General features: G+C 50.4%; 1 protein-coding gene across 7 annotated transcripts in view; it reads right to left on the reverse strand.

The window, feature by feature from the left end:
• Positions 1–721: 721 nt before the first annotated feature.
• Positions 722–27,543, reverse strand: part of arhgef11 (Rho guanine nucleotide exchange factor (GEF) 11) — a 58,084-nt gene continuing 31,262 nt past the window's right edge. For 4 of the 7 annotated variants that reach the window (XM_069188528.1, XM_069188527.1, XM_069188524.1 and 1 more), the window contains 28 exons: positions 26,355–26,453; positions 24,999–25,041; positions 24,512–24,608; positions 23,094–23,216; positions 22,736–22,759; positions 22,086–22,221; positions 21,215–21,320; positions 21,031–21,060; positions 20,395–20,518; positions 18,787–18,981; positions 18,192–18,239; positions 16,733–16,887; positions 15,835–15,975; positions 15,607–15,683; positions 15,125–15,250; positions 13,741–13,858; positions 12,746–12,924; positions 11,944–12,019; positions 11,423–11,593; positions 10,866–10,947; positions 9,977–10,057; positions 9,766–9,824; positions 9,391–9,582; positions 8,638–8,886; positions 7,454–7,573; positions 6,606–6,916; positions 5,394–5,523; positions 722–4,687 (listed from right to left, as the gene is read on the reverse strand). In XM_069188528.1, the coding sequence (XP_069044629.1) occupies positions 4,629–4,687; positions 5,394–5,523; positions 6,606–6,916; positions 7,454–7,573; positions 8,638–8,886; positions 9,391–9,582; positions 9,766–9,824; positions 9,977–10,057; positions 10,866–10,947; positions 11,423–11,593; positions 11,944–12,019; positions 12,746–12,924; positions 13,741–13,858; positions 15,125–15,250; positions 15,607–15,683; positions 15,835–15,975; positions 16,733–16,887; positions 18,192–18,239; positions 18,787–18,981; positions 20,395–20,518; positions 21,031–21,060; positions 21,215–21,320; positions 22,086–22,221; positions 22,736–22,759; positions 23,094–23,216; positions 24,512–24,608; positions 24,999–25,041; positions 26,355–26,453 (3,351 nt within the window). In that variant the 3' untranslated portion in view covers positions 722–4,628. The other 3 variants (XM_069188525.1, XM_069188526.1, XM_069188530.1) reach the window with 3 other exon arrangements.

The raw sequence follows: 27,543 nt of genomic DNA on the forward strand, positions 1-27,543 counted from the left end.
GATAAGGAGTTGTTATTTAATGTATGTGATTTGAGGTTGTGTCCCTGCTCTGTGATCTAAGAGCATAAGAAAGGTAACTAATGAGAGGAGCCCATCTAAAACAGCCACATTTGGGCTACAGAACCCCTCCTGCTTTCTAAAGGAGAGGCGTTACTGGTTGATTCACATAAGATCCCCAGATACTCCCCCACCTTTCAAGTTAAACACAGCTCTAAAAGCTCCCAACACCTCAGGCACCCAGTCCAATCACGGGTCTCTCCTCCTCACCGTAGACAACAAAGTCCAATCACAACTCATACCCCTCCTCCTCACCTCACACACCCCATCCAATCACAGCTCTTTCCTCCTCCTCACCTCAGACAACCAGTCCAACCACGGCTGTTTCCTCCTCCTCACCTCAGGCACCCAGTCCAATCACGGCTCTTTCCTCCTCCTCACCTCAGACACCCTGTCCATTTTCACCTCTTTTCTGTTTGTGACAGGGTTCATGACCAAGCTGCTGGGTGGCACTTCACAGTCTCATTTATAGCACTTGGAAGTGAGAACTTTGAAGACCTGAGGGGAAAATAAAACTACATCCACAGGTAACTAACATCCATCAACAGCAGGAGGAAAGTTGTTTTTTCTCAGTGTGAAAGAGAAGTAACAACGGATTTGTCAAACTTCATTTAGGAAAAAAAAGGAGAGAGGGGAACAGGAAATCCAAACACACACCGAAATGCACATTTGTGCCATGTTGCATTGTTGTTGTGTTTTTTTAATGACACAAAACACAAAATGAAACCATAATACACCTCCGTTTGGCATGGCTATTTCTCTTTTAAAAACAAGGAGCAAAACAAAAACAACAACAAAAAGATTTTACAGTCATTTCTTCGTATCTACAAAACGCAAAATAATTCAGGATTTACAGCATTATAGAACATTGACAAAACATTCCGCTGCGGAGTTGCGGCTCGGAGGGGGGCGAGGGGGCGGAGGGAGGGGGCGAGGGGGCTCCGTCACTCTGGAAGGAACAAGATAAAAAACATTCCGATACGGGATACGAACGCTGACGTCGAGGCCGCGAGGGCGAGGGAGGGGAGGCTGCGCTCACTGAACAGAACCACTCCGGCAGCGCGCGGAAGAGCAACACTGTGACGGCGGATTGAAAAAAAAACCAAAACAAAACACAAAGAAACAGACATCTTGAGGTTCCTCGTTTCCTTCATTCGCCGGTTTCGGGGATGGGTTTAAACCCAGCGTGCTGCTTTGTGAAACTGAAGCACATGGGCTCGGCGCAAAACTGGTCCCCTTTCTCTCATCGCTCAACTTCCTGCTGCGCTCCGGACTACGCTGTGGATATGGGACTTCATTACCGGTTTGACACAACATCTCTCAACGGCACTTATCCGGTTATTAAAATGCATGTCTTTTAGCTTCCCACCAAATTCTGAACAAATGCACCTAAGTCTAAAGAAACCGTATCAGCACCTGGCGGCTTGAAATAGTTTGGTCCGGCTCGTGTAGAGTTTGAGCTTTTATGGACCAATACACAAGCACCCTGAGAAGTTCACACGGGGACCTTAAAAAAAGCAGGCATAGACAGCATCTCGCTGTGGCTTATACAGTTGTCTTCATCTCCAATTATATTCATTTAGATATAATAAATTTGTTTAGGGGCAACATGGTGGCGCAGCAGTTACTGTTGCTGCTTCTCGGCGCTGGGGCCCTGGGTTCAATTGTGGCTCTGAGGTGCTGTTGGCGTGTAGTTTGTATGTTCCCTTGTGTTTACACGGGTTTCCTCTGGGTGCTGTGATTTCTCCCACAGTCCAGACATGCTGGTAGTTTAATTGGCCCTATGTGAGTATGTGTGTGTAGGCCCCAGGCCACTCTAACCCTGAATTGGGTAAGCGGTTACTGAAAGTATTGTGAAATGCATCTAGATAAAGCTTTTTATAGTGACATCTCCTCCTCTTGTCTGTTTGAAAAGCTCAGCTTTTCAAGTGTGGTTAAGATTTCTAGGGAATTAACTCACTTAAGACAATAAGCGTGAATATGAGGCTTCACAGAAGTCTGCGACATCGTAAAATGAGAACGAACACCTCACGTCTAAGATTTCGAGTGAGTTTACCAAGATCCCATCACCTAGAAGCAGGGCAATGTTAAGGAGTCAGCCATACAAGGTGAAGTAGGGTGGTCGGTGTCACACGGGTTGTGATTGTACTCGAGACGAGAGGCTGGTACAGGCAGGGCTGGAACGATGCAGGGAAATCCCAGCTAACAGGAAGCTGTATGCCCAGGTGAGGTGAACATGCAAACTCCACCCCAATCAGCAAGACGGGACCCAAATGCTCTGGGCCAGCAGAACTACCCACCTTTCCACAGTCCAGAACTTTACTTAATAACGGAGTCAGAGTGCGGGAGATGAACAGCCTCAACACTGAGCCTACAAATGCAATAAGCACTCCTGCAGTTGGTGCAGCAGTTTAATGGTTATGAGATTTTACAGGAGTCTGACCCTCTGCCCCCGGGCTCACACTTCTGCTGGCAGATTCAGTTAGACCTTACTCCTGCCTCCAAAGGCAACCATTCAACTGCAGCCTCCTGAGTTTGTGTTATGAGAGGTGACTTAAGATGACTGATGCTGATCCTCACAATAATGTAGATTTCACTGAAGAGGCAGGTTAGCTTTGGCCGCTGTGAAGTACCGATACGACAGGTCATGCGAAACAGCCCAGTCGCGAGAGAAAGAGAAAGAGGTTCAGACGGACTTGACAGTTTGGAACTGATGTCTGTGCAAGATATCCTGGGTGCGCTGCCCACCAACAACCACCCACTCCACTGTTAGATTTTTATTTGGCGCTCGGGTGAAACATCCCTCAAAGAGGCCAAAGCACTCCGCGGGTGTCCGCTTGAATTCCCTGCACACTCACGTGCACATAGCTCCGCACCTCCTTCGTTAAGGTTATTGCATGGACGTGGGGTAAAGGCTGCCCCCTTGTGGTCAGTACCGGCGGGCTCAAGGCTGTAGTGTGCCAGAAAAAGCCCCAACTTGGAAGCTCCTAAATCATCCTTCATCACAGTCTATAATAAATAAATTATACCACAGCTGAATAATATGTGCACCTGTTGAGGGCCCAGGGAGACGACTCCCTGGGCACAACCCTTATAAAACTTTCCTAAAAAACAAAGTAAAAGCCAGTTAAAAAATAAAAGAGTACAGTGCAGTAAAGCCCAATAGGAATAGTACTGAAAGCACAGCGAAGCACACCGAGAGACAGGAACCAGGTTGGTCACAGGAAACCCAGGTTGCGAGAGAGCACAACAGAGGCAGACAGAGCACCGAGTCTTTCCCAGAATTCAGACATATCACATGCTTCCAGTATCCTCATTCTCAAATTCTCTGCGCTGGGCAAATCTGTAGTAAAGAAAGTTTATATTAAAAAAAAACTCTGGATTAAGTGACTATTAATTAAAAAATTGTTAAAAAAAAGGAGGGTTTAAGGTTTAATGGTCATGTCATGACAAGCAATTCTATTGCTTTCTGGGGTCAAATGGAGGGGTTAAGATGGCTCAGTAAATGACACAAACATGACTTGGATATCCACACTGGTGGGTAAGGAGCTGCACCTTAACAAGACGTTGTAAACGCCTGACACTCTCAAGAAGACTTGTGCTCTTCTGACCTCTGGAAAAGAACAGCGGACAACGGCAGAGATTGGCTAGCCAAACAAACTCAAAGCCAGAGGTTAGCACAGTCTCACACAGGACACTGTGCCCCACTGCCACCGGGTGCTCTGCTGTATTTGGCAATCCGAGGAACCAACATAAGATGGTTACGGCTACAAATGATGGCAAAACCCCATCCCTAGTGTCCACCATGTTGGCTCCAAAGTCTTTATGGATTTCTATAGTGATGCCTGTGGCCACACTGCTCCCCCGCCCTCTCCTGTCAGAGCCAAGATGACGCTCGTTTCACATATTTAAGGCATGCACCGTGATGGAAAGCCTGCCGCACGCCATTTTACTTAAGAGTTTGCCATGATCTGCTGGACTGGAGCCAAAATGGCGGCCACTTCACAGTTTCAACCTTCCCACGTTGCAAACCTCCCAGAAAACCAGCCTCCACCCCCCAGAAAAACCCCACACGTACCCATACGCTGTTAATTCTTCCCGCCATTTTGGCTCAAACTTGGCGGCGGTTCCAGAACCCGTACCCAACTGGAAGCCCCCCCTCCCAGGGGCATCACCCTCACAGTTATATCCTCGAGTACCTGGAAGCCGGGAAGAAAGGACCCCAGCCCTGTACAGCACAGAGTCCCTGGATATGTCAAAGAAGCAGCACTGTTTGGCAACAACACTGCGCCACGGCCCTCTTCTTCTTCGCCTCCTCTTCAGTCCCCCTCCAAAACTTGGCTCAAGTCAATAGAACTGACTTTCAGTTTTCCTTCATGTTTTCGGCTGCTTGTCCCCCTCCCTCCTCCAGGGTTTGCTTTCAAGCAAAGTACATGCAGGGAAACGAAAAGGAGAGGGGAGCTCGGAGTCCGGAGCAAAAGGAATGATCTTTCCGCCTTCACGACCATTCCCAGAGTCCGCTCCTCTACGTGCGCCCACGGGACGGGGAGAGGGGGAACGTACCGGAAAGGTCAGAACCCGGTGGACTGAATTTCAGGTTGACTCAGCTCGGCCGGGGCGCCTTCTTTACCTAAGAGACGAAAAAGAGAGCTTTAAAAACAACCGCCACGACAAAACCATCCATCCGCTCCTCACCGCTTCGGCCAGTGCACGCTTCGCTTGCAGGGGAGCCAGACTTTATCCTAGCCAGCGAGGGGTGCGAAGCAGGATTCCCTCTGGGACGAGACGCCAGTCCATCACAGGGCAGACGCACACAGCCACACCAGGACCAATTTCCCCAGAAGCCAATTAACCTACCAGCATGTGTTTGGACTGTGGGAGAAAACTGGAGCACCTAGAGGAAACCCATGCGAAAACAGGGGGAATATTAAATGTCTACACAGATGGCATCCCAGGAATTCATCCCAGGGCCCTAGAGCTGGGGGCAGCAATGCTACCCAATGCATCACTGTTCCACCCTGTAACAAACATATTGTAGGAAAATATGACTCATATGTCAGAAACTAAAGCCATCCATTAAAGAGGAGGTTGATTGAAACAACTGAGTAGATTTAAGGACAGCCTCATGAAATGCTTCCCAAGGGATGAGCACTGTCCAGTGCATGTGCCGTTAATGGTGAATGGATTCGTAAATCACTCATTTGGTAATGAGCATAATTAATGCTAATGAACCAAAGCTCCCGTTAGGTTTCCTGGGGGGTGTCGGATCAAGGACCTGGCGATTCCAACATTTAAGATCAGAAAACGAGAGCGAAATTCAATTCAAATTTTCTTACCGTCCCCTGCGCCCCGGTCAAAGGGGCGTGTCCGGACAACAGTGGACTCTCCCTGGGTGTGGTCACGTTCTTGATTGGCAGACTGTAGCGACAGCCCTTTCAGAAGCTGGTTGTGAGCCACTTCAATTTCCTGAAAGAAGGTGGAAGATTATGAGCCCGGAACAGAAACCATGTACTGTGGATTTTCAGGTCTTCAGATATATACGCCTGCATGGACCTGAGCTCTGTTCTGATCCCTCTGGAGGACAAAGAGGCACCAACACAAGAAAGGTAACACTATTCGGGTCTTACAGCTTGTTGGTTGTTCATCCATCTGTTTTCTAACTGCTTTTTCCAATTCAGGGTCATGGGGGGAGCTAGATACTATCCCAGTAAGCAAAAGGTGTAAGCAAGGATAGACCCTGGACAGGACGCCACTCCGCTGCAGGACGCACACAGATACAAACACAGACACACACATACACTAACACCTCGGATCAATTTTGCTTGTTTTTTTTGACTAGCTCATTGTTCTATGGATCTCATCCAGCTGTGTCCTAAAGGAAGCTAGTTAAATTACCAGTGTTGACAACATGACTTGTTCCCCACAACACTGCACATTGATCAAGATGTGCACATTTCCCATTTATTGTGTGATTTTGGGTGTTATGGATGGTGAGTGAGGGACATAGCTTAATATTTACAGATGAAAAGCTCTTAAAACAGTAATGTTCCATTTAATAAACAAAAGCCCATAGTGAAGGTGAAAAACACATGTGCAAAAGAAGTGTAAATCACGAAATGAGCTTCTAAACCACGACAGTAGAGTACAAAGGAAACAGAAAGCCAGGTTTTTTATTGTCGTTCTCAAGAGATTTAGTTTTGTTCTCTTCAGTGGCTAGATCCTGTAATAAACTGACTCGAGGTACATGAAGAGTAAATCTAGTAATTAAAATGCTAAGACTGACATTGCAAAGTGCATTTGATGATGGATGGAACACACCCAGGTCTGTGGGAGTAGGGACAGGCCTTTACATTGCCTAAGCTGCTACTCTGGCTTCTATCAAGTGCCCATCAGATGAGATCCTCAAATTAATTACCTACTCACTACCAAATGGGCAGAATGAGTCTAACTGGCCTTTTCTCGTTCGTAACCCTTCGCACGGTCGGGTGTCCTGACAGAGGCTGGCGGACTCGATCTCAGCAGCTCTGACGGGGGAATCTCTCGCTTACCCTTAACTTGTGCAGTTTGGCGGTCAGCTCCTCGATAGCCTGGAATATCTCGTCCACGTTTCTGATGACGTGTCTCTGCGCCCGGGGCGGCTGAGCCTGGCCGAACAGGCGGAGCTGGCTGCGGTCCGTCCCCAGCGCGGGGGCGGCGGGAGCAGCACTGGCGCTAGGGCCCCGCTGCGATGACGTCACATCCTGTTTCGCCCGAGTGTCCGACTCCCCATTTCGCGCCCGTGAGCTTTCCGTGTCCGTGTGGGGATCGTCTGTGCTGCTTTCCTTTAGGCTTTCTGGCATCACCAGATAGAACATATTGCCTAGAATCAGAAACAACAGCTGTAAAACTCTCCAGCGCAACGTTTCACTATGAATCAAACCTACGCATTTGTTGCATACAGATACCTTGGTCACCTTTAGACAGCTGCGTTGTTCTTAAGACCAGTTTCTTTTATATTTTAATAATAAATATTGACTGTAATCCCCAATGTACAGGAAACTTCAAAACTGTGAATAATATCCAGTTTAAAATTTCAATTTCTCCAGTATATCTTACTTTGTAGGTGCGAGATTTCGATTTAAGTCCTGCACTGAACTTTCGATTATTGTACACTTATTTTAAAGGCACATTGGTCATGTAAAATATTTTCTTTCATGTACACAGCAGTATTATAATGTCAACATCAGTAGCCGACTTAACATTGAGGACATGCAGAACAAACTTTGCTTTAATTTGAAAATGTTTCCATGGCACAAGACCCAGTAAAATGACGATGATATTCCATATGTTGCGTTTCCTCAGATTGGAATCGAGAGCTTTCAAAGGATTTGTTTTCCAATGCATAGCTTCCTATTACCATCTACACTGGCTCGGCCTCTCTGTTCCTTGGCCTGCGAGCACTTGGCCGATTGGCTGGAGTCAGTGGCGACATCATCAGTGATGTCATCAGGGAGAGAAGAAGTGCCCGCCCCCTCAGCTGTGCACAAGAGACAGTGTGATTGAAAAGGGGAGGAAGAAGGGAGGTGTGAGTGCATTGGGGGGGAGGAGGTTGGGGGGGAGGGTAGGAGAAACAGGAAGAAAGAGAAGATTAAAATCACCACAACCGGAAGAACAGAAAATCACCCCCGAGCACATGCACAGAAAGAGCTACACGACTGTCGCCTGGTTGGTGCACAGAGTTGGACAACAGAGTGAGCAGCTGCCCCCCTAACACTGCAAGTGGAAAAACTCTTGGACAACTACCGAAATCGGGCAAATAACTGGTTGTCTAATTTCACGGACGACAGCTCACGTCACACATGCAACCAATTCAACACAGTACCAGAAAAAGAAAGGGCAAGAGGCAGAAAAGCACATAGGACGTGGCGTCAGCTCAGCTTCATCAAGTGCTCAAATTGCTAGTGAGATTCCTCATTGTTACACACGTTACACTTCCTCGTCATATATTCAACTGTTTCAGTCCCTTGTGTTATTCTGTCTAGGATGAGCTTAGCCAGGGGATTTTGATCAGTTAAGAAGATGAAGCATATACAACCCCAGCGCCTGAAAAGCACCCCACTGTGGGTTTCTTTTTGAATCAGTTTCATGTAAGTTGACAGCAAATAAAAACACATCTGTGAAGTGAGTTAGTGATTTTTGGGCAGCACCTCGTGGGATAGCGGACAAGATTTCAGAGCTCTCCGTGGCTGCACCCAAGATACACCCCATCCCACTTTAGCTGTGCTCTTCTGGCCAAAGAGTTACTGTGGAGACCCAACTAGAAGCCGAGTTACCACATGCACTGCAGTTTCCTCAGGTGCAGATAGTTGAAAAAACTCATTTGACGCACTGGTTAGTCTTGCATGTCCAAAACACAATATTTTCTAGTGAGTTCTCATGCTCACAAGGGTCAATAAGCTTAATTTGTACCAGCGATGATTTCTGGTCCAAAAACTGTAGAATGATTCACACAGCAGTTACAAATACCTTTGGATCCATTGCTGAGGCTAGAAGTATTGCACATTCAGCATCTGTTTAACTTAAAATTTTTAGTGTGAATACCTTTCCGGACCACTTTAATGGGTAACTGGGACTGTGGAGATGGAATTTCAGTTTCTTGGAGCTCTGATTGATTGTTTGAAACAGGCGGGGCATGGCTTCCAGTTTCTCCCCGCCCTCTTTCTGCGAGCTCCTGAAAGGGGCTGATTCCGCGCGGTGTCTCATTGGCTGTCTCGTTGGTGGGCGTGTCGTCCGAGTCTTGGCTCCACCCATCGTCAATGTTTCTAAAAATCAGCAGCCGGAGATTCTCCACTGAAATCAAAGCGAGAGGGGGATACATTATCACAGAGGGAACTGATCTGGAGGCACACTTCCCTGGAAGTAATGGAAGATACAGGCCTAGAGAGAGGCACCATCTGCCCTTCTATATCCAGACCAACATTGCAATTAAAATCATTTTTATTTCTCAGTTTTGCAAATAATAAAACAATTAACTAGAGCCAACAGTACTTTAAGTTGCGTAGATACAGAGTCTGTGTTAGTATCAGTTTAGCTTATAAGTTTTTATAAGCAATTTTGGTTTATACACATCTATGCATCCAAGTCCTTCAGTATTTCAGAACCCCAACCGTAATCGCGACCAGATTTGAGCTTCTGGTGATGTAAAATGATGAAAAACTGCAGAACCGTGGATCTGTGAGAGAAGGGTGGACGATCTCTGTTGGGGTGCCTGTCATAGTGCTGCCATGAAATCCAAACCAAAACAAAGATGTCCAGATCGAACCACTACGACGTGATGCTAAAGTTGTCTCTCACCGTCATCCAAAGCCGCATCGGCTATCCCCCTCTCAAACGCCGGGGGAGGGAGAATTTCTGCGACCGGCCCACTGATGTCATCGCCGCCGTTGACCGAGGGGTCGGCTGGGGGGGTGGGCGTCAGAACATCGTCGTCCTCATCCTCCGGGGGCTCCGTCTCCATGGAAGCCGAACTTTCGGTCAGAGAGTCTTCTACGGGGGGAGTTGGGGAGGGAGAGCATGACAAAGTCGAGAAGAACTCCTAGCAAGTTTCCACCAGCTTGTTTAACAAATCAACATTCACGGTACTCAATTTCTGAGTACCCCAGGCAGGAGCTAAAGAAGGAGACGTAAGACTTCAAAACTCCAACCCCCCCCTCCGCCTCGATCTCATACCTGATTGGTAAACTCCACTTCCAGGTGAGACTGCAGTGTCCAGATCCAGACTGGATGACCTGGGAGAGGACAGATATCAGTCTGCAAGCCCACAGCCAGGAAGTTTGGAATAAGTAAGGATCCCAGAGGGGCTGAATTCAGACAGCTATACCAGACAACACACAGCACAGGCTCCATTCGGGGAATGGGACAAGAGGAGGGGCGAACTTACGTGACGGGGGCTTCCCTCTGCTCGGCAGGCCCCGGAGAGCGGGAAGCCAGCGCGATGGCCTTCTCCAGCAAATCCTTCCAGCTGCAAACGCAAGAAGACAAAGTAAAAGGCCAATTCCCCCCCTCAGCCGGGCGGAAACCTCTTCTCCAAAGGAGTGCTAGGGAGGGTCCCGCACAGTCACAGCAAGGACTGTCCTACACGGCCGATCACAAGGGCTGCGCCTTGCTCTGGGTGAATTCCTGCTGGCCTCTTTTCTTACGATTTTACATGTCTGGGTTCCACTCCGCTTTGTAGTTCCGTGGGGTTTTGCTCTGAAACTGAATTGTGATGGTGCATGTATCTGTTTTATACGGCCACCACCACGATTCATCAGGCCGGCGCATTGTTACAGAACATCACAGCTGTGACAGCGTACTCGGGCACTTATCTATTTTATATTGCAACACCACGGGCCGACTAACCGGGCCGAAAATCGTTTCTGCCTTTTCATGACATCTCATTACAGCGATGTCGCCGGCAGATCTCAGGACTGCACTGTACACAGTGTATATGTGCAATACAAAACGTGCGACAGAATATAATCATACAGTTGCATGCTTATATGGAAATATAAACACTTTTATATAGCAGCACTAAAACATCCACAAGCCAATAAATATAATTGTGCACTTTAGGGTTTACTGCATGACCAGACGGTAGAAGAAAGGGAGAAGAAGGCCGGGAAACTAGAAGAAAAGACATGGGGGAAAAAGGCAAAATAAAAAAGGACAACAGAAAAGGTTAAAATCCATTAGGAAAAACGCACAATGGAGAAGATCGGTAGGCCAGGAAAAATCCTAGAAAAAAGTGCGGGGAAAATGGGCCAAGTGAAAAAAGAGCAAGTACTCACGTGTTCTTCTCGGACGACGTCCCTGCCACCAGCTCGTAGATCTGCCTCTCGGACGTACTGATGACATACAGGGCCTTGTTGTCTGAGAAATGGAACAACACGGGATGATGGGGTTTCCTGAGGAGGGGGGGTTGGTGCTTAACGGAGGAGCCTTTGAGCCAGCATGTTTAAATTGGGGCTATTTGTGGGTTTAAATTCTTACAGCACCATGCGTATCCTTCCACAGTTTTCCACCATTTTCACCAGTCACCCAAGTATACCTGCAGGGAATAACCTGTAACGGAACCCAACCACTCAACCTCTTCTTCCAAGAGTCCCATTCAGGATCTTGCAGTCTTAGGAGTCACTTAGGCTCATGAAGGAACTTGAAGAAAAATGGATTTTAGCATGTGAATGTCTTTCGGAATTAAATCTAAAAAGGGTGCTCGTGCCCAAGCCACCCACCTCACCGCAACTTCCAAACTGTTTTGTGAAACTGGACGAAACGGACGCTAAACGGTAAACCTTAACTAGCTTTTAAATAAATTTAAAGCCACAGAGGACAAACGGTGCTTTACCGGTGGCCACGGATCTGACCAGCAAAGAGTCCAGACTGACGATGGGGCTGAAGGACATCTTGACATCGTTGTTCCCTCCCCCCAAGTTCCTGGAAGGGCAGCGGAGGATCAGCCGGTCGTCGACGCGCTGCAGCAGGACCAGGATGTCCTCCAGCAGCAGGGCTTGAATCTCTGGGGGCGAGAGACACGGTTTGGAGAACCGGAGGATACAAAAGGAACGTGAGGGGAAGAGCCTTTAAAAAAAAACGGAGCACAAGAGGCCCTTCTTGACACGGGAGAAGGGGTTGTGGGATTCTGGAACCAACTTCCCGGTCATGTCGTTGAACCCGGTGCCATCATGGCTATTAAGAAAGGGCTGGATGAGATCCCTGGGTCGCTTAGCAACAAGCGATTTGGGCTCAGCAGCTTCTTCTTGCTTGCAGACGATGTTTCAACAAGGGCAAGGAACCATGTAACAAAGACCGTGGAGGAGAGCATAAAGGAGACAGGACAGGCTAACACAGGGGAGGACAAGGTCTCACCTAAGGCCTTATCTTTACTGACTCTCCATGTCAGCGGACCCTCGTGGATCATCCTTTTCGTCGTCAAATCCAGGTTCTGCGGGGCACAAAAGGGCTAGTTAGACAGCAGGACGTCCCTCATGCCAGCAGAGGCCCGATTTCCCACCTGATTACCTAAGACACTCAGACAGAATTTGCCTAACCCACCACGAGGAATGAAACTCCATGAAGTTGGCAACCCTACAAACAGCACTATGAAATCTGTGCTCCGTTCGTGTGTCGGCTCGTGCGATTGACGGTAGCGCTTGTGTTGCTTTCGTTCCCGAGATGTAGTGCCTCATTCCTACGGGGACGTGACGTCACTCAACTGCCCCAGAGAGAATGTGGGGAGAACCAAACAGGCCTCATTCGTTAGTGCTCTGCCTGTGCTGGTTTGTGCTGTTGAAAGTAGCGTTCAGGATGCTTTCGTTCCCAAGATACAACTACTTTTCTTTCCCCGCAGTGTGACGTCACTCGTCACTCACCCCCCAGCCACTGTGACGGGTCACGTGACACCCCGAAAAAAGATGGCGCAGTATCCTGGGAACAAAAGCATCTCAGATACTATTTGTCAAAGGCACAGACCAGCACCAAATGTGGTGGGCTTCATTGTTTGTGCTGTTTGTAGGGGTGCTAACTTCAGAGGACCACGAAATGACCGCCATTAAGGATCGGAGGACCAACATAGAGGTTGGAGTTTAAATCAATGGTGGCCATTCTTAAGCAATGAAGGAGAAGAAGGATAGGGGCTGGGGGATGGAGGGTGGTGAGGGCAGGACCGTACCCGGAACTGAGCCGCAATGGGATTGGTCATCCGCTCCAGGACCGTGAGGTCCAGCCTGCGCTGGTATTGGCAGAGCCGGTGCCGGTTCTCCGTCTCCTTCACCGCCTCGTTGACGTTCTTCAGGATGCCCCGGCAGCAGTCCTGGGCACGCTGCAAGGAGGGGAGGTCGCTGCTGGAGGCTGTGGGAGGGAGAGGTGGCGAGAGAATCGGACACAACGGAAAGGCAGGCAGGTACGCGATCTTCGAGAACAGAACTACCCGGGAACGAGCCCGTGGGAATCCTTGTTGTGATCATGCATTTGGTCATTGTAGACACCGTGTTGGAAACTCCACTTGCTGGTCCAGTGTCTTAATGAAGAACACACTGCATTCAGGCTGGACACCGTACACTTGAGATGACCCATTTTGTAGCATACTATGCCTGACTCGCAAGTCTTGGTTTTCGGGTTTTCCCATTTTCAAGGAAAAGAAAATGAGAGCAAGCAGGAGAGAGAGTTCCCAAGCAGGGGGGGGGTTGAAAGATTAGAAAAGTAGGAGAAGCAGCAGTTCAGTAGTGGATATTAGGCAGCCAGACGAGACCGAAAGGCTATGATGATGCACATGACAGAGTGCATTGGAGATATTGAGACCAGTACAGACAGGAATGGGTGACTCCAGTCATCAAGGGTCAGGCTACTATAGAGGCTTCCAGGTTCTTTCTCATTAGAAGCTGATGCAGGCCTACAACAAACCAACTGCTAAGAGGAATAATCAGCTCAATTAATTAAATTAATTAAAATCGCAGATGGAGGGAAAACCAGACAGCTACTTCAGGACTGGAGTTGCGCTCCAATGTACGCGGGTTTCAACTGGAGAGCCGTCAGAGCCAAAACTGGCCGAATCTCAGCTGGAACCTGCAATCTACTGGCTGCAGACCACTTGTGTGTGTAAACACAGCCATTATTTCCAAGCATCCGTCTGGTCAGATAAACACATGGTCTCCCACGATCACTCACTGTCCGTGTACTTGATGATGTTGCCCAGCAGCAGAGGGTATTTGGTCAGTCGCTGCATCTCGGACACCAGCAGGTCCTTCAGCTGCAGCCTCCGACACTGTGGGTTGGCCTCGCACTCCTGCGCAAACCAGGAACCAGACCAAGGACTCGGTTAACACATCGGGGGGGACTTGATGATGGCCAGGCGGCAGCGAGAGCCGGGATTAAGACCCGTGACAATGAAGCACGTTGAGTCACCACAGTGAGTACAGGTGAAACTTCACTTTGACCCGAGAGACTTGCGCTCTCAGCCAGCTCGATGCAGAAAAAAAACAAAACGGGGTGAATAAAACAACACAAGATTTTGGAGAACTTTTAAAACTCCTGAGCATGTCAATGCTTTCGGGAAAAGCGTCTCTTTCCGATGTAAACCCACGAGTGCACACCCAAGTCATCAGCTGCACCTCAATCAAAAAAACCTGGCCCAACACTAGTGACCACACACCAAATAACACGTTTGTTTCTCTGCAAGCAGCCCAGCTTGAACATTTGAAGTGTGTTTCCACATGTTACCACTAGATGGAGGTCTACGTCACAAATTAAAGCTGTTCTTCTCCTGCAACTCGTTCAGCTCATCAAAAGGCTTCCCAACTTTCCAAAACATCAGGAATGCTCAGCGAAAAATGTACTGGCAGTAAGAACAGAAAACAATGGAATGGCCTCCTCGTGGTTGTAATGTCTCTTACATGCGTAAACAGGATGTGGTGTGACATGGCTTTTAATGCAATGCAGAGCCATGTCCTTCTAGCACAGTGGTGCCCAATCCTGGTCCTGCTGGCATTTGTTCCAGTCGAGTCCTCGGTCACACAATCAAACCCCTCACTGACGTAACGATAAGAAGAACTTTTTGAACTTGTGTTCCCTGCTCTTAAACATTTTGCAGCTCTAACCGTTGTCCTCTGCAAATGAAACACAAATCCCCAACGTGCGACTCGAAACCAAATTGCAAATATTCCAATGACTCATCAAAGGAACATGATGAGTCATTGAAGCCTGACTTCTTAGATCAAGTCAGGCTTCAGTTATCTAATGAAGGTGGGATGGGATGGAAACCAGCAGTTTTCACCAGGACCAGGATTGGAAACCACTGCTCTAGCGGGATCTCCAGCAGTGGTGGTAACGAGACAGGTCAATTGTTGGAACCGAGCTACAGACTGTGCCGGTCCTCCATTAGGGATTATTATTCCAGGCAGGGAAGGAGAGAGAAGGATCTTGTGCTCCTCAAGCCAGCCATACAAGGCGCGATGACCTCAGCTGACAGAACTATTTGGTGAGGAGCGAGCGGGTGGCGGGAGGGGTGCCGATGTGTTACCCCGGGGGGTGTGGAAAAGCTTGCGGTCCTGACCTGGATGAGCTGCTGGAAGCGAGGGTCCTTCTGCTGCTTGCTCTTGATCAGCTCCAGGGCCTGTGCCTGCCGGCTGCAGAACTGCGACACCTTCTCCTGGAACTCCTGCCCTGCCGGGCCCTCGAACTGGCGCGGCGACGAAGAGAGAGGAGAAAAAGCAGACAAGTGCGTGACACATCAGGACGCGGACGAGCAAGGGGCCGGGCGTAGCAAAGAAGGCGCGGGCAGTGGCTAAACATGCCAGTGTGGGAGAGGATAGATAGATACTTTATTGATCCCATGAGGGAAACTGCAGAGCCACGCTGAGTGCTTGCCGATTACCTGTGAACTGAAGATCAATTCACCTGACTGGAATGTTTTTTCTACCATCTACATGCTATCTTGCAAGATCTCCCACTAGCTGGTGCTGCTGGGGTGACCGCTAGTCCTGACAAAAATCAGGTTGACATGCAATGTGGGTGGGGGTGGGAGAAAGTCCTCACCCGGGCCAGCATGATGTCACCGATGGTATTCACGATCAGAGACTCCCTGAGTTTCTTCATCGATTCACAGAGAGATGCTGCGCGGGGAAAAAAACACAACAGGAAAACATCTTTTTAGCATGTTCAGCTATCCACCAACAAGGCCCTTCTCCCCCATACCAAGGGACCCAAAACAACGTTCCCAGGTCCGTCTCTGCTTTTTACTATTCACCCGGACTATTCACTCACAGTGCGCTTCCAAGACTTCTGGCAGGTTGGGGAAGATGCAGCCGAGCTCCTCCTGGTTTAAAACGCCCTTCATCTTCTGCAGGAACACCTGATCGAGAACCCGCAGCGTCCGCAGGTGCGAGGATTCTGTCGTGAACAGCTCTGGGGAAATTAAACGGGAACAGTCAGTGGTTCCGCTTTCACAGGAAAACCCAGTTCAAATAACCCAGTACTGGTTTTGCTTCGAGGTACTGCGTGTTCCTTTTCGAACCCGAATCCGACCCCGGCAGGGGGGTTCTGACGCGATTAAACCGTACAACGTTGGGAACGGAAACGAAATGGTCCATTTCTAAACACTGGCAGTACTGTGTCACAGGAAGTTAGATGAAGCTCTGATGTCGTTTATTGAGGGTGGAACGAAACTTTAAGGTTTGTTGGTGTAACGGGTTTCACGCACTGAGTTACACAAGTGATGGGGCCCCCTTCTGAAATCTAAACTATGGTGGAGGACGTGGGCTTTTGGCTTAGCCGAGTTATCTGCAGTCCAGGGTGTGGCCCAGCCTGCGAGTGACCGGGATCTGCACTAGTCCCTGGTGTCGTGTAGGACTTTCCTGTGGTGGAGGACCTGGGCTTTTGGCTTGGAGGATTGATCTGCTGCCTAGAGTGTGGCGCTGTGTGTATTTCGAAGTCCATGAGCGACTGGGATTGAATCCCGGCAGGGGCCGGGAGAACTGCAGGGGTTATATATGTATGCACATTTGTAAGAAATCTAGAAACTGCGACCACTATTTCCCAAAGACGACAAAACATGGGGAAATGTTTAGAGAAAAGCATCAGATTTGTTTTTTTCCCAAACTTCCGACTCACACCACACCCCCGTGCGAGTAATTCCGTGCAGACAAAGAGGCTATCGGCGTACCATAAATGACGGCCTGCCGGTCGATCTCTCGGGGCTCCAGCGTGGACAGGACGTCCGGCCCCACCGTCTGCTGCCAGTTCTGGGTTTCGGGGTCGTCCTCTGGGAGGTTGGGGAGAAGGTTCTCGGGGAACAGGGTGACCGGAGAGTCCATGCTTCTGTGGGACGGGAGGGACGTGGCAGAGGTCAGAAAAGCGCCGGCCAGCCCCGAGATGGGGGTCCCCCCCACCCCCTTTGCATGATGTCGACTGGTCGTCCCGCTGAATTCGAGCTTCACTGTCCCGTGGGGGAAATTCGTTTTACAGCACACTTCCAACTCCCAACATGACAACACGATGACCACTCAAGAAGCCAGAGCAACAGTGTTACCGCAATCAAATCGAAGAACATTCAAATCTGCTGCACAGAGACCGGGGCCCAGAAAATGGCGGTGGTGGGTTGTGCTCCTCATGACGTAAGTAATAATTAATAATAATTGCTTACACTTATATAGCGCTTTTCTGGACACTCCACTCAAAGCGCTTTACAGGTAATGTGGATCCCCCTCCACCACCACCAGTGTGCAGCCCCACCTGGATGATGCGACGGCAGCCATAGTGCGCCAGAACGCTCACCACACATCAGCTGTCAGTGGGGAGGAGAGCAGACTAATGAAGCCAGTTCAGAGATGGAGATTATTAGGAGGCCATGATTGGTAAGGGCCAATGGGAAATTTGGCCAGGACGCCGAGGTTACACCCCTACTCTTTTCGAGAAACGCCCTGGGATTTTTAATGACCACAGAGAGTCAGGACCTTGCTTTTACGTCTCATCCGAAGGACGGCGCCCGTTTAAAGTATAGTGTCCCTGTCACTATACTGGGGCATTGGGACCGACATGGACTGCAGGGTGAGCGCCCCCTACTGGCCCCACTAACACCTCTTCCAGCAGCATCCTTAGTTTTTCCCAGGAGGTCTCCCATCCAGGTACTGGCCAGTCTCACACCTGCTGAGCTCCAGTGGGGCTGCCAGCTGGGAGCTAAAGGGGGATATGGCTCTGCTGGCGTAAGTGAGCTGCCTTGAGCCCTCCATCGTTTACAGATCTAGAAAACCTGCTGGATTCCGGCTCTCGGGGCCCGCAGGCGTCTCGAGACACTTCAGGTTAGTGAAAACACAATGCGAGGCAGGAGGACAATCAGGAAGGCAGGAATTCTTTGTGTTCAGTCTCCGTAAAACCATCAGAGATCTGCTTCTGCTCAGGGTAAAATAAAGGACTCCGCAGAGCAAGAGATGGAAAAGAGATCACAGCCCGTTGGCTTTCAAATTGCTGCTGCCTTGCAGTGCTTGTCAGTGGTTCGTACATGGTTGGCTACACAGGCTCAAGAGTTCCACAGTGACGAAAGCAGGAGGAACAGGGCCAGTGAAACTGGGAAAAGGGGTGGTCGCGGGGCACAGCTCTGTTGTTTAACGTGACAAAACACTTACTTCCGTCGTGACCTGGGAGTGTACGGCGGAGTGGGGTTTTCCAGAGATCTGAAAAAGAGGAAACGAGGCAGGTGTGAGCGCCTTCTGTCAAAGAACGGCAAGACCGCGTCAGGCTGGACAGAGCTGAAAACCCCAGCTGTGGGGGGCGAGCGGGCAGGGGGGGCGGGGGCAGGTGAAGAAGAGAGGAGAGGTAGGAAAGGAGCAAGGGAGAACGGGACTGAAGGCGTGACGGAAAAGGAGACGCAGCGGAGGAAGGGAAAGGAGCTCGAGGATAAAAGAGAGGCGTGATAGTGGAAAGACAGCAGAGAAAGAGAAAATGAGCTAGAGAATAAGAAAAAGGCACCACAGGGGAAAGGAGGCGCAGCAGAGAAAAGGAAAGGAGAGAGAGGGAAGAGGAGGTAGAGGATAAGAGAAAGGTGTGACAGGGGAAAGGAGGCATAGCAGAGAAAAGAAAAGGAGAGAGAGGGAAAAGGAGCTAGAGGATAAGAGAAAGGTGTGACAGGGAAAAGGAGGCACAGCAGAGAAAAGGAAAGGAGAGAGACGGACGAGGAGTCAGAGAGACCGGAGAGACGCCTGGGCAGGGCAGACGGCTGACCTGGCAGAGAGGCTGGAGGCAGAGGAGGAGGCGGACTGGTGCAGCCGGGCCCCCTCCCTCTCCCTCTCCTCGGCCGCGTCGTCCATGTCCACGTCGCTCCGGGAGCGCGGCACGACTTCCACCCGGGGCTTGCGCACCTCGCCCTGTGCCTTCAGCGACTCCGAGCGGGCCAGCTTCACCCCGCCGCCGCCCGGGCTGACGTACAGAGAGCGGAGACAGAACGAGAAAGTCAACATCAAAGAGTCCAATGTGAGACACCCCCCCCAGTCGCTCTCTCCCCAGTGTCTGTCCATCACCCTGTCCCCCAGTTGCTGGCCGTCCCTGAGGGTCAGGGGCCTTCGCTCTCTCCCCCAGTGTCTGTCCATCACCCTGTCCCCCAGTCGCTGGCCATCCCTGAGGGTCAGGGGCCTTCGCTCTCTCCCCCAGTGTCTGTCCATCACCCTGTCCCCCAGTCGCTGGCCGTCCCTGAGGGTCAGGGGCCTTCGCTCTCTCCCCCAGTGTCTGTCCATCACCCTGTCCCCCAGTCGCTGGCCGTCCCTGAGGGTCAGGGGCCTTCGCTCTCTCCCCCAGTGTCTGTCCATCACCCTGTCCCCCAGTCGCTGGCCGTCCCTGAGGGTCAGGGGCCTTCGCTCTCTCCCCCAGTGTCTGTCCATCACCCTGTCCCCCAGTCGCTGGCCGTCCCTGAGGGTCAGGGGCCTTCGCTCTCTCCCCCAGTGTCTGTCCATCACCCTGTCCCCCAGTCGCTGGCCGTCCCTGAGGGTCAGGGGCCTTCGCTCTCTCCCTCAGTATCTGTCCATCACCCTGTCCCCCAGTCGCTGGCCGTCCCTGAGGGTCAGGGGCCTTCACCCTGTCCCTCAGTGTCTGTCCATCACCCTGTCCCCCAGTCGCTGGCCGTCCCTGAGGGTCAGGGGCCTTCACCCTGTCCCTCAGTGTCTGTCCATCACCCTGTCCCCCAGTCGCTGGCCGTCCCTGAGGGTCAGGGGCCTTCACTCTCTCCCCCAGTGTCTGTCCATCACCCTGTCCCCCAGTCGCTGGCCATCCCTGAGGGTCAGGGGCCTTCGCTCTCTCCCCCAGTGTCTGTCCATCACCCTGTCCCCCAGTCGCTGGCCGTCCCTGAGGGTCAGGGGCCTTCGCTCTCTCCCTCAGTGTCTGTCCATCACCCTGTCCCCCAGTCGCTGGCCGTCCCTGAGGGTCAGAGGCCGTCACTCTGTCCCCCAGTCGCTGGCCGTCCCCAAGGGTCAGGAGATGTCACCCCGTCCCACGGTTGCTGGCTATCACCCCTTCCTCCAAGTACCAGCTGTTACCGTCTCCCCCAAGTGCTGGCCTCCAGTCATTGGCCGTCCCCAAGGGTCAGAGCCTGTGATCTCTTTCCAGGTGTCCACCTGTCGCTGGTCATCTCCCTGTCCCCCCCCAGTTGCTGGCCATCTCAGAGGGTCAGAAGCCGTGGCCCCTTTCACCCAATCACTAGCAGCCCTCAAGGATCAGGGGTCGTCACCCTGTCCCTCCCCTTCGCCGGCCGTCTCTAGACTCAAGCTCCATTAACTCAGCCTTCAGGCTCTGTGAAGGTGCCCCTGACGTCAGGCCCTGCAGTCCAGAGCGAGTACCCACCTCTCGACCTCCAGCAGCTCCTCGGTCAGGCTCCCCGTGGACAGTCTCTGGGTCCCTGGCTCCAGCCCCTCGTGCTGGTTGTTCTCAAACTGCTGAATTATATTGCGAACACTGCCTGGACGAACTACAAACATCCCGGGGAAAAAAAAAGGGGCATCTTAAGAAACGGGAAAGGCCGAACCGCAATGTACAAACGTGAGAGAAAACACATGACCTGCTTTCCCAAACCTAGGCTGCTTTTAGAATTAGATTCTTCAGAAAAAAATGATTTTCAGATCACATTTTTGGAAAAAGGCAGTGCCCCTATAATTTTTTACAATCTGAAAGTAAGATTAATAACTTCATATGAAGGCTTAGCCAGTATCTGAGAAGAGAATAACAGCCCATTTCAAGCACTCATCTTCCCCTATTGCTTCAGTTCGCACAAATATATTAGCTTTTGTGTAAAATACAGATCTGATGAAAATAAAAGACTCTAAAAAGCTTTAGTTTACCCACATTCCTCCTAAAACTAGAAAGGAATTCTGGGTTTCTCAAAGCCTAAGGCTTTCTTGCCCTGGGTGCCCCTTGCCCTTTGAAATGTTTAAAAAAGCAACCCAAAAAGAAAGCGATGCCAATGAATTAAAACAAGATTACCTTCCGTCGGTGACAAGGGAACATGAAAGGCTGAAAAGGCAGAGAAAAGAAAAAAAAAAACACCCATGATGAAATTAAAAAAAAAAACTCAAAAAATGGAACAGCCGCAAAGCAACAAAAGGACGTGACTTCTGAGCAAAGGAGAGGCGCAGAGGGGGGCTGGGGGCTCGGGCCGGGCTCTTACTGGACTGGGAGGTGCTCCGGGGCTTGGCGATGTACTTCAGGATGGGGTTCCGCTTCTTCTCCTCCGCGTCCTTCTCCTTCTCCCGCTCCTTCTTGGTCGTGTTGGGCTGGGGAGAGAGAGAGAGAGAGAGAGAGAGAGAGACTGAGACCACGAGAGATGGACAGCGAGGTGGTGGGCCAGGCGGGGAGACGGTGTTGGGGGTGAGGCACACTAACGCACAACCTGCTCATTCACAGATATTTATCTGCGTCGCCTGTGGCTCAGGATCCTCTGCACTGGACCGGGTCTGACTGGGTGATCGGGCCCTGGCCTGAGAACCTGACTTCTTACCGCTAGCTGGTAGGACAACCCCTTTCTTCCTTTCAATCAACGTGATCGCTTAACGGTGCGTTAATCAGGCGTTAAAATACAATGTGGTTGTATGGGAGTTTCTTTTTCGGCTCCTCGCAGATGAAGAAGAAAAGAAGAGAGTTGTCTCGGCTAAGTCAAGAGCGTCAACTTGACGTTCTGTGGCTCAGTTTTCCTCTCTTCCGTTTTCCCTTCTTTCCGTCTGATGGCTGCTTATTCCCCGTTTCCCTGGTGGCTAAGGGGCTCAGGGGGATATATTTCTGATCGCGCTTCTGGGAAATCCACCAGAGCCCAGCTGCGTAAGGGAAGAGAGGGCGAGGAGGAGAAGTGTGGGGCAGGGAGGACAGGGAGTTGGGAAGTGTGTAAAGAGAAAGAGGGCAAATGTGGGACACAGGAAGTGGCAGGAAGTGCGAGACCACACATTTCCCTCCTTGGAAGGAGCTCAGGCACTGAGTAGGCTGGGGGGAGGAGCGGACTTCCCCTCTCGCTGACATCCCACCCAGCTGGCTTCCTGCTGAAGTACCTTCTTGGTTTTGGGAAAGAAGGGCAGCCATTTGTCTTTCTCCTGGGACTTGTCCAGCATGCTGAAGACTCGCGAGTCCCTCAGCTTGATCCCAGCGTGTCGCAGGTACAGCAAGATGGCCGAGGCAATGGGAGCGCTGGGGGGAGAGAGAGAGAGAGAGCACAGGGTGAGGAACCAAGACTCAGGACAGGGCTTTTCTAGGACGGGAACGTGAGTCGTCCTTCGCGTGCAACACTTTGATTTTATTCCAAGCAGCTCACGGTCCAAAAGGAAAGACCCAGAATTTTCATTTCCAGCCCAGAGTATCCTGGCATCTGGCACAGAGATATAGACAGAGAGTTTTACCAGTTTGCAGTTATTTTCTCTCTGCGAGGGTCCCAATTTAGACGTATTGACTACCATTCAAATTCCAAAGTCACCTGCAGTCTTGTGTTGTAACACAGAGGATTGCGTACAAGTGCAGTAGAGTAGAGTTTATTGCCACATGTACACGTACATTGGAATTCTTATTGGCTCTAATGTCTCGGGACACACACATACAGCAGACGACAGTACGACAGACAACACCACTATTATTAATAAATGATAACAAGGAGAACAGTAACGACCCATCTACCCACGCACTGTGAGCACGGCAGGGACCAACTTACCTTCTATCCTCCTCATGCTTGGACCTGAAAACAACAACAAAAAACGTTCAAATGAAAGAAGAGAGAAATGGCACTCTTCTCTAGATGCCCACAGAGTGTTGGACTGGTAGCAAGGTCAAGAAAAGGGGGGAAGTCGGGGCCGCCGTGACAGAGGCCTCACATTTTTAAGGTCGAGTCTTGGCGAGGCAAAGCCCTCTGAACAAAGCTCAGTTAAGGTTTGAAACCAAGCGGACAGCGCCCTGTGACCGACTCTCGTGGCGCAACGGCCAAACAATTAATTGGTCAAGAAAAACAAAGTATTGAGAATGGGTGGGGAAGTCGTGGTGAGGAAGGGTACTGAAAGAGGTGTGCCACTCACAGTATCTCCCAGAGCGCCGTGACCTGGCGGTCCACGATCTGCTTCTCCTTGGCGGGATCTCCGTCCAGCAGCTGCAGGTCGCCCTCTCCGAACAGGGAGCCCAGACCGATCATCTGCTTATTCCTGCGAGAGAGGCGACTATAAATAACACTGACACCCCCGCCAGCTCCCTCTGTACACCCCTCATCTGCAGACCCCAACCAGACAGGCCTTCAGAACACAAGAGCCGAGAACGGGAGCCCCAGGAGAGTCGCCGCGTCCTGAAGGGGGAAACCGCACGAATGTGAAGACAGATCTGAAAAGGTCAGGAATTAAGATGAAGACGTGTTGTGATCTCGATATTGACGGGCCTGAAAAACAAGGGAACATTCCAGGGAACCTTTTAAGATCCAAAATGATGAAAGCATCTGGGAACATAACACAGGAGATATAGTCTGTAGAGTCACTCCCCACACTATGAAAGCTTTTTTCGGGGGAAAAAAAAGGTTCAATGTGATTTTCAGATCATGTAGCTATCCGACTCCCATTCAAGACTATTAAGACGGGCTTAATAGTCTCCTCATCTAACCTTTCCTGCTTCAGTAGGGGACCAATGGCTGGGGACAAAGGACTGACATCCTAAGAGCTGGGGGACAGAGACACAGATCTCCGCGTACTGGGATTAGTACAGGAGCATTTCTATCCCTCTATTTTCTAACCCCCTTTATACAGTCGGTGGGGGGGGGGTCAGGAGCCTATCCTGGCAAGAAACAAGCATCAAGCAGGATTCACCCCGCAAGGGACACCAGCCTATCACAGTGCAGACACACAGGCCCAAACAGAGACGCACAAGCGCTCACACCTGGGGCCTGTTTTCGCAGATGAACCTCCTCGTATCTCTTTGGACAGCGGGAGGAAGCCCGGGGAGAACACACAAACGCCACACAGAGAGCACACTCCAGGAACCGAACCCAGAGCCCCAGCGCTGCGAGGCAGCAAGGACAACAACCGCGCCACCGTGCCGCCCTACAAGAGTACTGGCGTTATAAACAGACGGAAAGCTGCGGAGGGGGAACTCGGCAGAGAGAGGAACTGGCTGGGTAGACCCTACGGTTTATCAGTGAGACAAGCGACGAGAGCCCCAGGTTTGTCTGGAATGCAGAAAGAGGGAAGAGTGATAAGAACATAAAGGTTACTACTGACTGGGGGCTACACATAAACAGGGCCTATCTCGTGGCTTGACTGCTACAAGCCTCTCAATCCAAAGACAGCAAGAAAGGACTTTGAGGCACCACTACGGGGAGTCATTGTTCTGGACAGAGGCACGTCGAAGACCCACGGAGTTCCACTTACAGCCGAAGGGAGCTCTGAAGGATCGCGCGATGGAAACCTGTCTGGGGGTAGGGGCATCTCGGCCCAGACGGAGGGCCCCCACTCACCTGTAGTCCTGGATCTGCTCCTGGATTTCGGGAAGGACCTGCAGCTGCATGTCCGACAGCGGCCCGCGGATGTCCTCCTGAGCGTGCAGGCGACCGTCTGGGAGGAAGGAAGGAACAGAGAGAGACGCCACATGATTGTCCCCGTTTCTTACAACTCCAGAGAGAGTGGAGCAGCGCTTTTCTCCGTCCCTGAAATTGGCCATCTGAGGATAATGGTCTTTTTTTAACACAAATACATAAAAAATTGTCCGTCTTAAAAACTAAAAAGAGCGGAAGAGTGTCGCCTACTTATCGTCTCTGTATAGCAGTGTGTGTAAAAAACGGCGCACATAGGGATAAACAGAAGCTGATTTTGCCACGTTTGAGTCGATTTCAGTGGTTTTTGTAGCAAGTATGCGTTTGTACATCTGGTGGATTTCCTATCAAACATCTAAATCAGCTGCGCTTGGCTCCGAAGCTCCATTACAGGGGAAATAAAATGAATTACCTATATCTGCCATGAAGTCGTCGGATACCCGGATTTTCAGAGGCTGCAAAACATGAAAAAATAGCTTAATAAAAAGCACAAGTACAGGGTATTTGCAGTTTATTGATGGCCTGATGTTTTGTGTAAAAAAGTAAGAAGTACTCCTTTATTGTAGGGATGCTCCCTTAAAAAAAACTCCAAAAACTCTTTCTTTCATTCATGCGAAGGGAAACTCTGCACAGCCTGCACCTTCAATATGGCTGAGATTCTTTTAGCGGCAGGCTGTTCCAATCTGGCACTCTGGGAGACCAACTCGAGCCAGCGTCCACCTCTATTCTGCCAGCTAATGTCTTTTGACGTTACTTTGCAGTCGTGTCAAAATTCGCAGGCTTTTCCTGTGGGCTGGTTTCAGGTCAAGGTTACAGGAATACAATGATGAACACACTGCACTTTTTTGCTCAACCCAAGATGTGAAAATCATATTAGAGCAGCACAAACAACTGCATGATAGGGCAGTGAAGCACACTGGATCTGGCTAGGACTGTGGAAGTCCATGATGCACAAAGGATCAATCAGGTGTGATTAATCTACCTGGTTGGGAGACCTCCTGGGACAAACTAATGTTGCTGCTGGAAGTTGTGTTAGTGGTGCCAATAGGGGGCGCTCATCCTGTGGTCTATGTGGGTCCTAATGCCCCAGTATAGTGACAGGGACACTGTACAGGGAAAAGGCACCGTCCTTCAGATGAGACGTAAAACCGAGGGCATTTCTTGAAAAGAATAGGGGTGTTACCCCAGCATCCTGGCCAAATTTCCCATTGGCCTTTACCAATCATGGCCTCCTAATAATCCCCATCTCTGAACTGGCTTCATCACTCTGCTCCTCCCCACTGAGAGCTGCTGTGTGGTGAGAGTACTGGAGCATCATCCGGGTGGGGGGACACACTGATGATGGTGGAGGAGACTACCCAATTCCAGTAATGCACTTTGAGTGGAATGTCCAGAAAAGTGCTATATAAGTGTCAGCAATTATTATTATTATTTTTATTATCCGAAACTTCCCCCCACACCTTCCTTTAATCGTCATCTTACCCAGGGACAGTTGTGCAGAAGTTTAAGATTCACAGGGTGGACAAAAACAGATTTGAAGACAAATTCTCCCTCCCCGCACCGTGTCAAAACAGGGTGGCAGAAACTTCCCTCGTCTTGCAGGGAGACCGCACACACACAGGGGGCTTGAAAACTAAAACCTTCACACATCGGTCCTGTGCTGGCGTCAGTTTCATTTCTCTCTTTCCACGCAGCCAAATGCGTCAGTGGCATTGAAACGCAAACGTCCCTTTGGCGTGACAGAACACACGACGGAGACGCGGCTTACCGCCTCTTTATCGAGGAAGTTGGCGTAGATCTGAGACGCCATGTGTCGGGCGTCTTTCGGACTGGCACTTAGGTAGGCCTCCACCGACAGGTAGAACAGCTGCCGAGGTTAGGGGAGAGGAGGGAAAACGAAACAGCAGTCAGCCAGGGAGAAAGTTAAAAATAAGACAATGCAACTCTTCGGATAGCGGCTCGCTTCCTTAGAATAGAATATAGGCACGAGATGACTCAGTGACTCAGCCTGGAATCTAAAGTCTATCTCACAATGGATTTAGTGGATCACTATTCATCATAGGTGCTGTTATTATCCCCAGTGTTTTCTGGATCTCTGCTCAGTGTGAGCGCTGTTATTATCCCCAGTGTGTCTGGGGATCTCTGCTCAGTGTGAGCGCTGTTATTAACCCCAGTGTGTCTGTGTCTCTGCTCAGTGTGAGCGCTGTTATTAACCCCAGTGTTGGGGATCTATGCTCAGTGTGAGTGCTGTTATTAACCCCAGTGTTGGGGATCTATGCTCAGTGTGAGCGCTGTTATTAACCCCAGTGTGTCTGGGGATCTCTGCTCAGTGTGAGCGCTGTTATTAACCCCAGTGTGTCTGGATCTCTGCTCATTGTGAGCGCTGTTATTAACCCCAGTGTTGGGGATCTATGCTCAGTGTGAGCGCTGTTATTAACCCCAGTGTGTCTGGGGATCTCTGCTCAGTGTGAGCGCTGTTATTAACCCCAGTGTGTCTGGATCTCTGGTCAGCATGAGCGCTGTTATTAACCCCGGTGTTGGGGATCTATGCTCAGTGTGAGCGCTGTTATTAACCCCAGTGTTGGGGATCTATGCTCAGTGTGAGTGCTGTTATTAACCCCAGTGTTGGGGATCTATGCTCAGTGTGAGTGCTGTTATTAACCCCAGTGTTGGGGATCTATGCTCAGTGTGAGTGCTGTTATTAACTCCAGTGTGTCTGGATCTCTGCTCATCGTTATTGACCCCAGTGTGTCTGGGGATCTCTGCTCAGTGTGAGTGCTGTTATTAACCCCAGTGTTGGGGATCTATGCTCAGTGTGAGCGCTGTTATTAACCCCAGTGTGTCTGGGGATCTCTGCTCAGTGTGAGCGCTGTTATTAACCCCAGTGTGTCTGGATCTCTGCTCATTGTGAGCGCTGTTATTATCCCCAGTGTGTCTGGGGATCTCTGCTCAGTGTG

This window comes from Lepisosteus oculatus, chromosome 4 (assembly GCF_040954835.1).
Source record: "Lepisosteus oculatus isolate fLepOcu1 chromosome 4, fLepOcu1.hap2, whole genome shotgun sequence".
Classification (NCBI taxonomy): domain Eukaryota; kingdom Metazoa; phylum Chordata; class Actinopteri; order Semionotiformes; family Lepisosteidae; genus Lepisosteus; species Lepisosteus oculatus.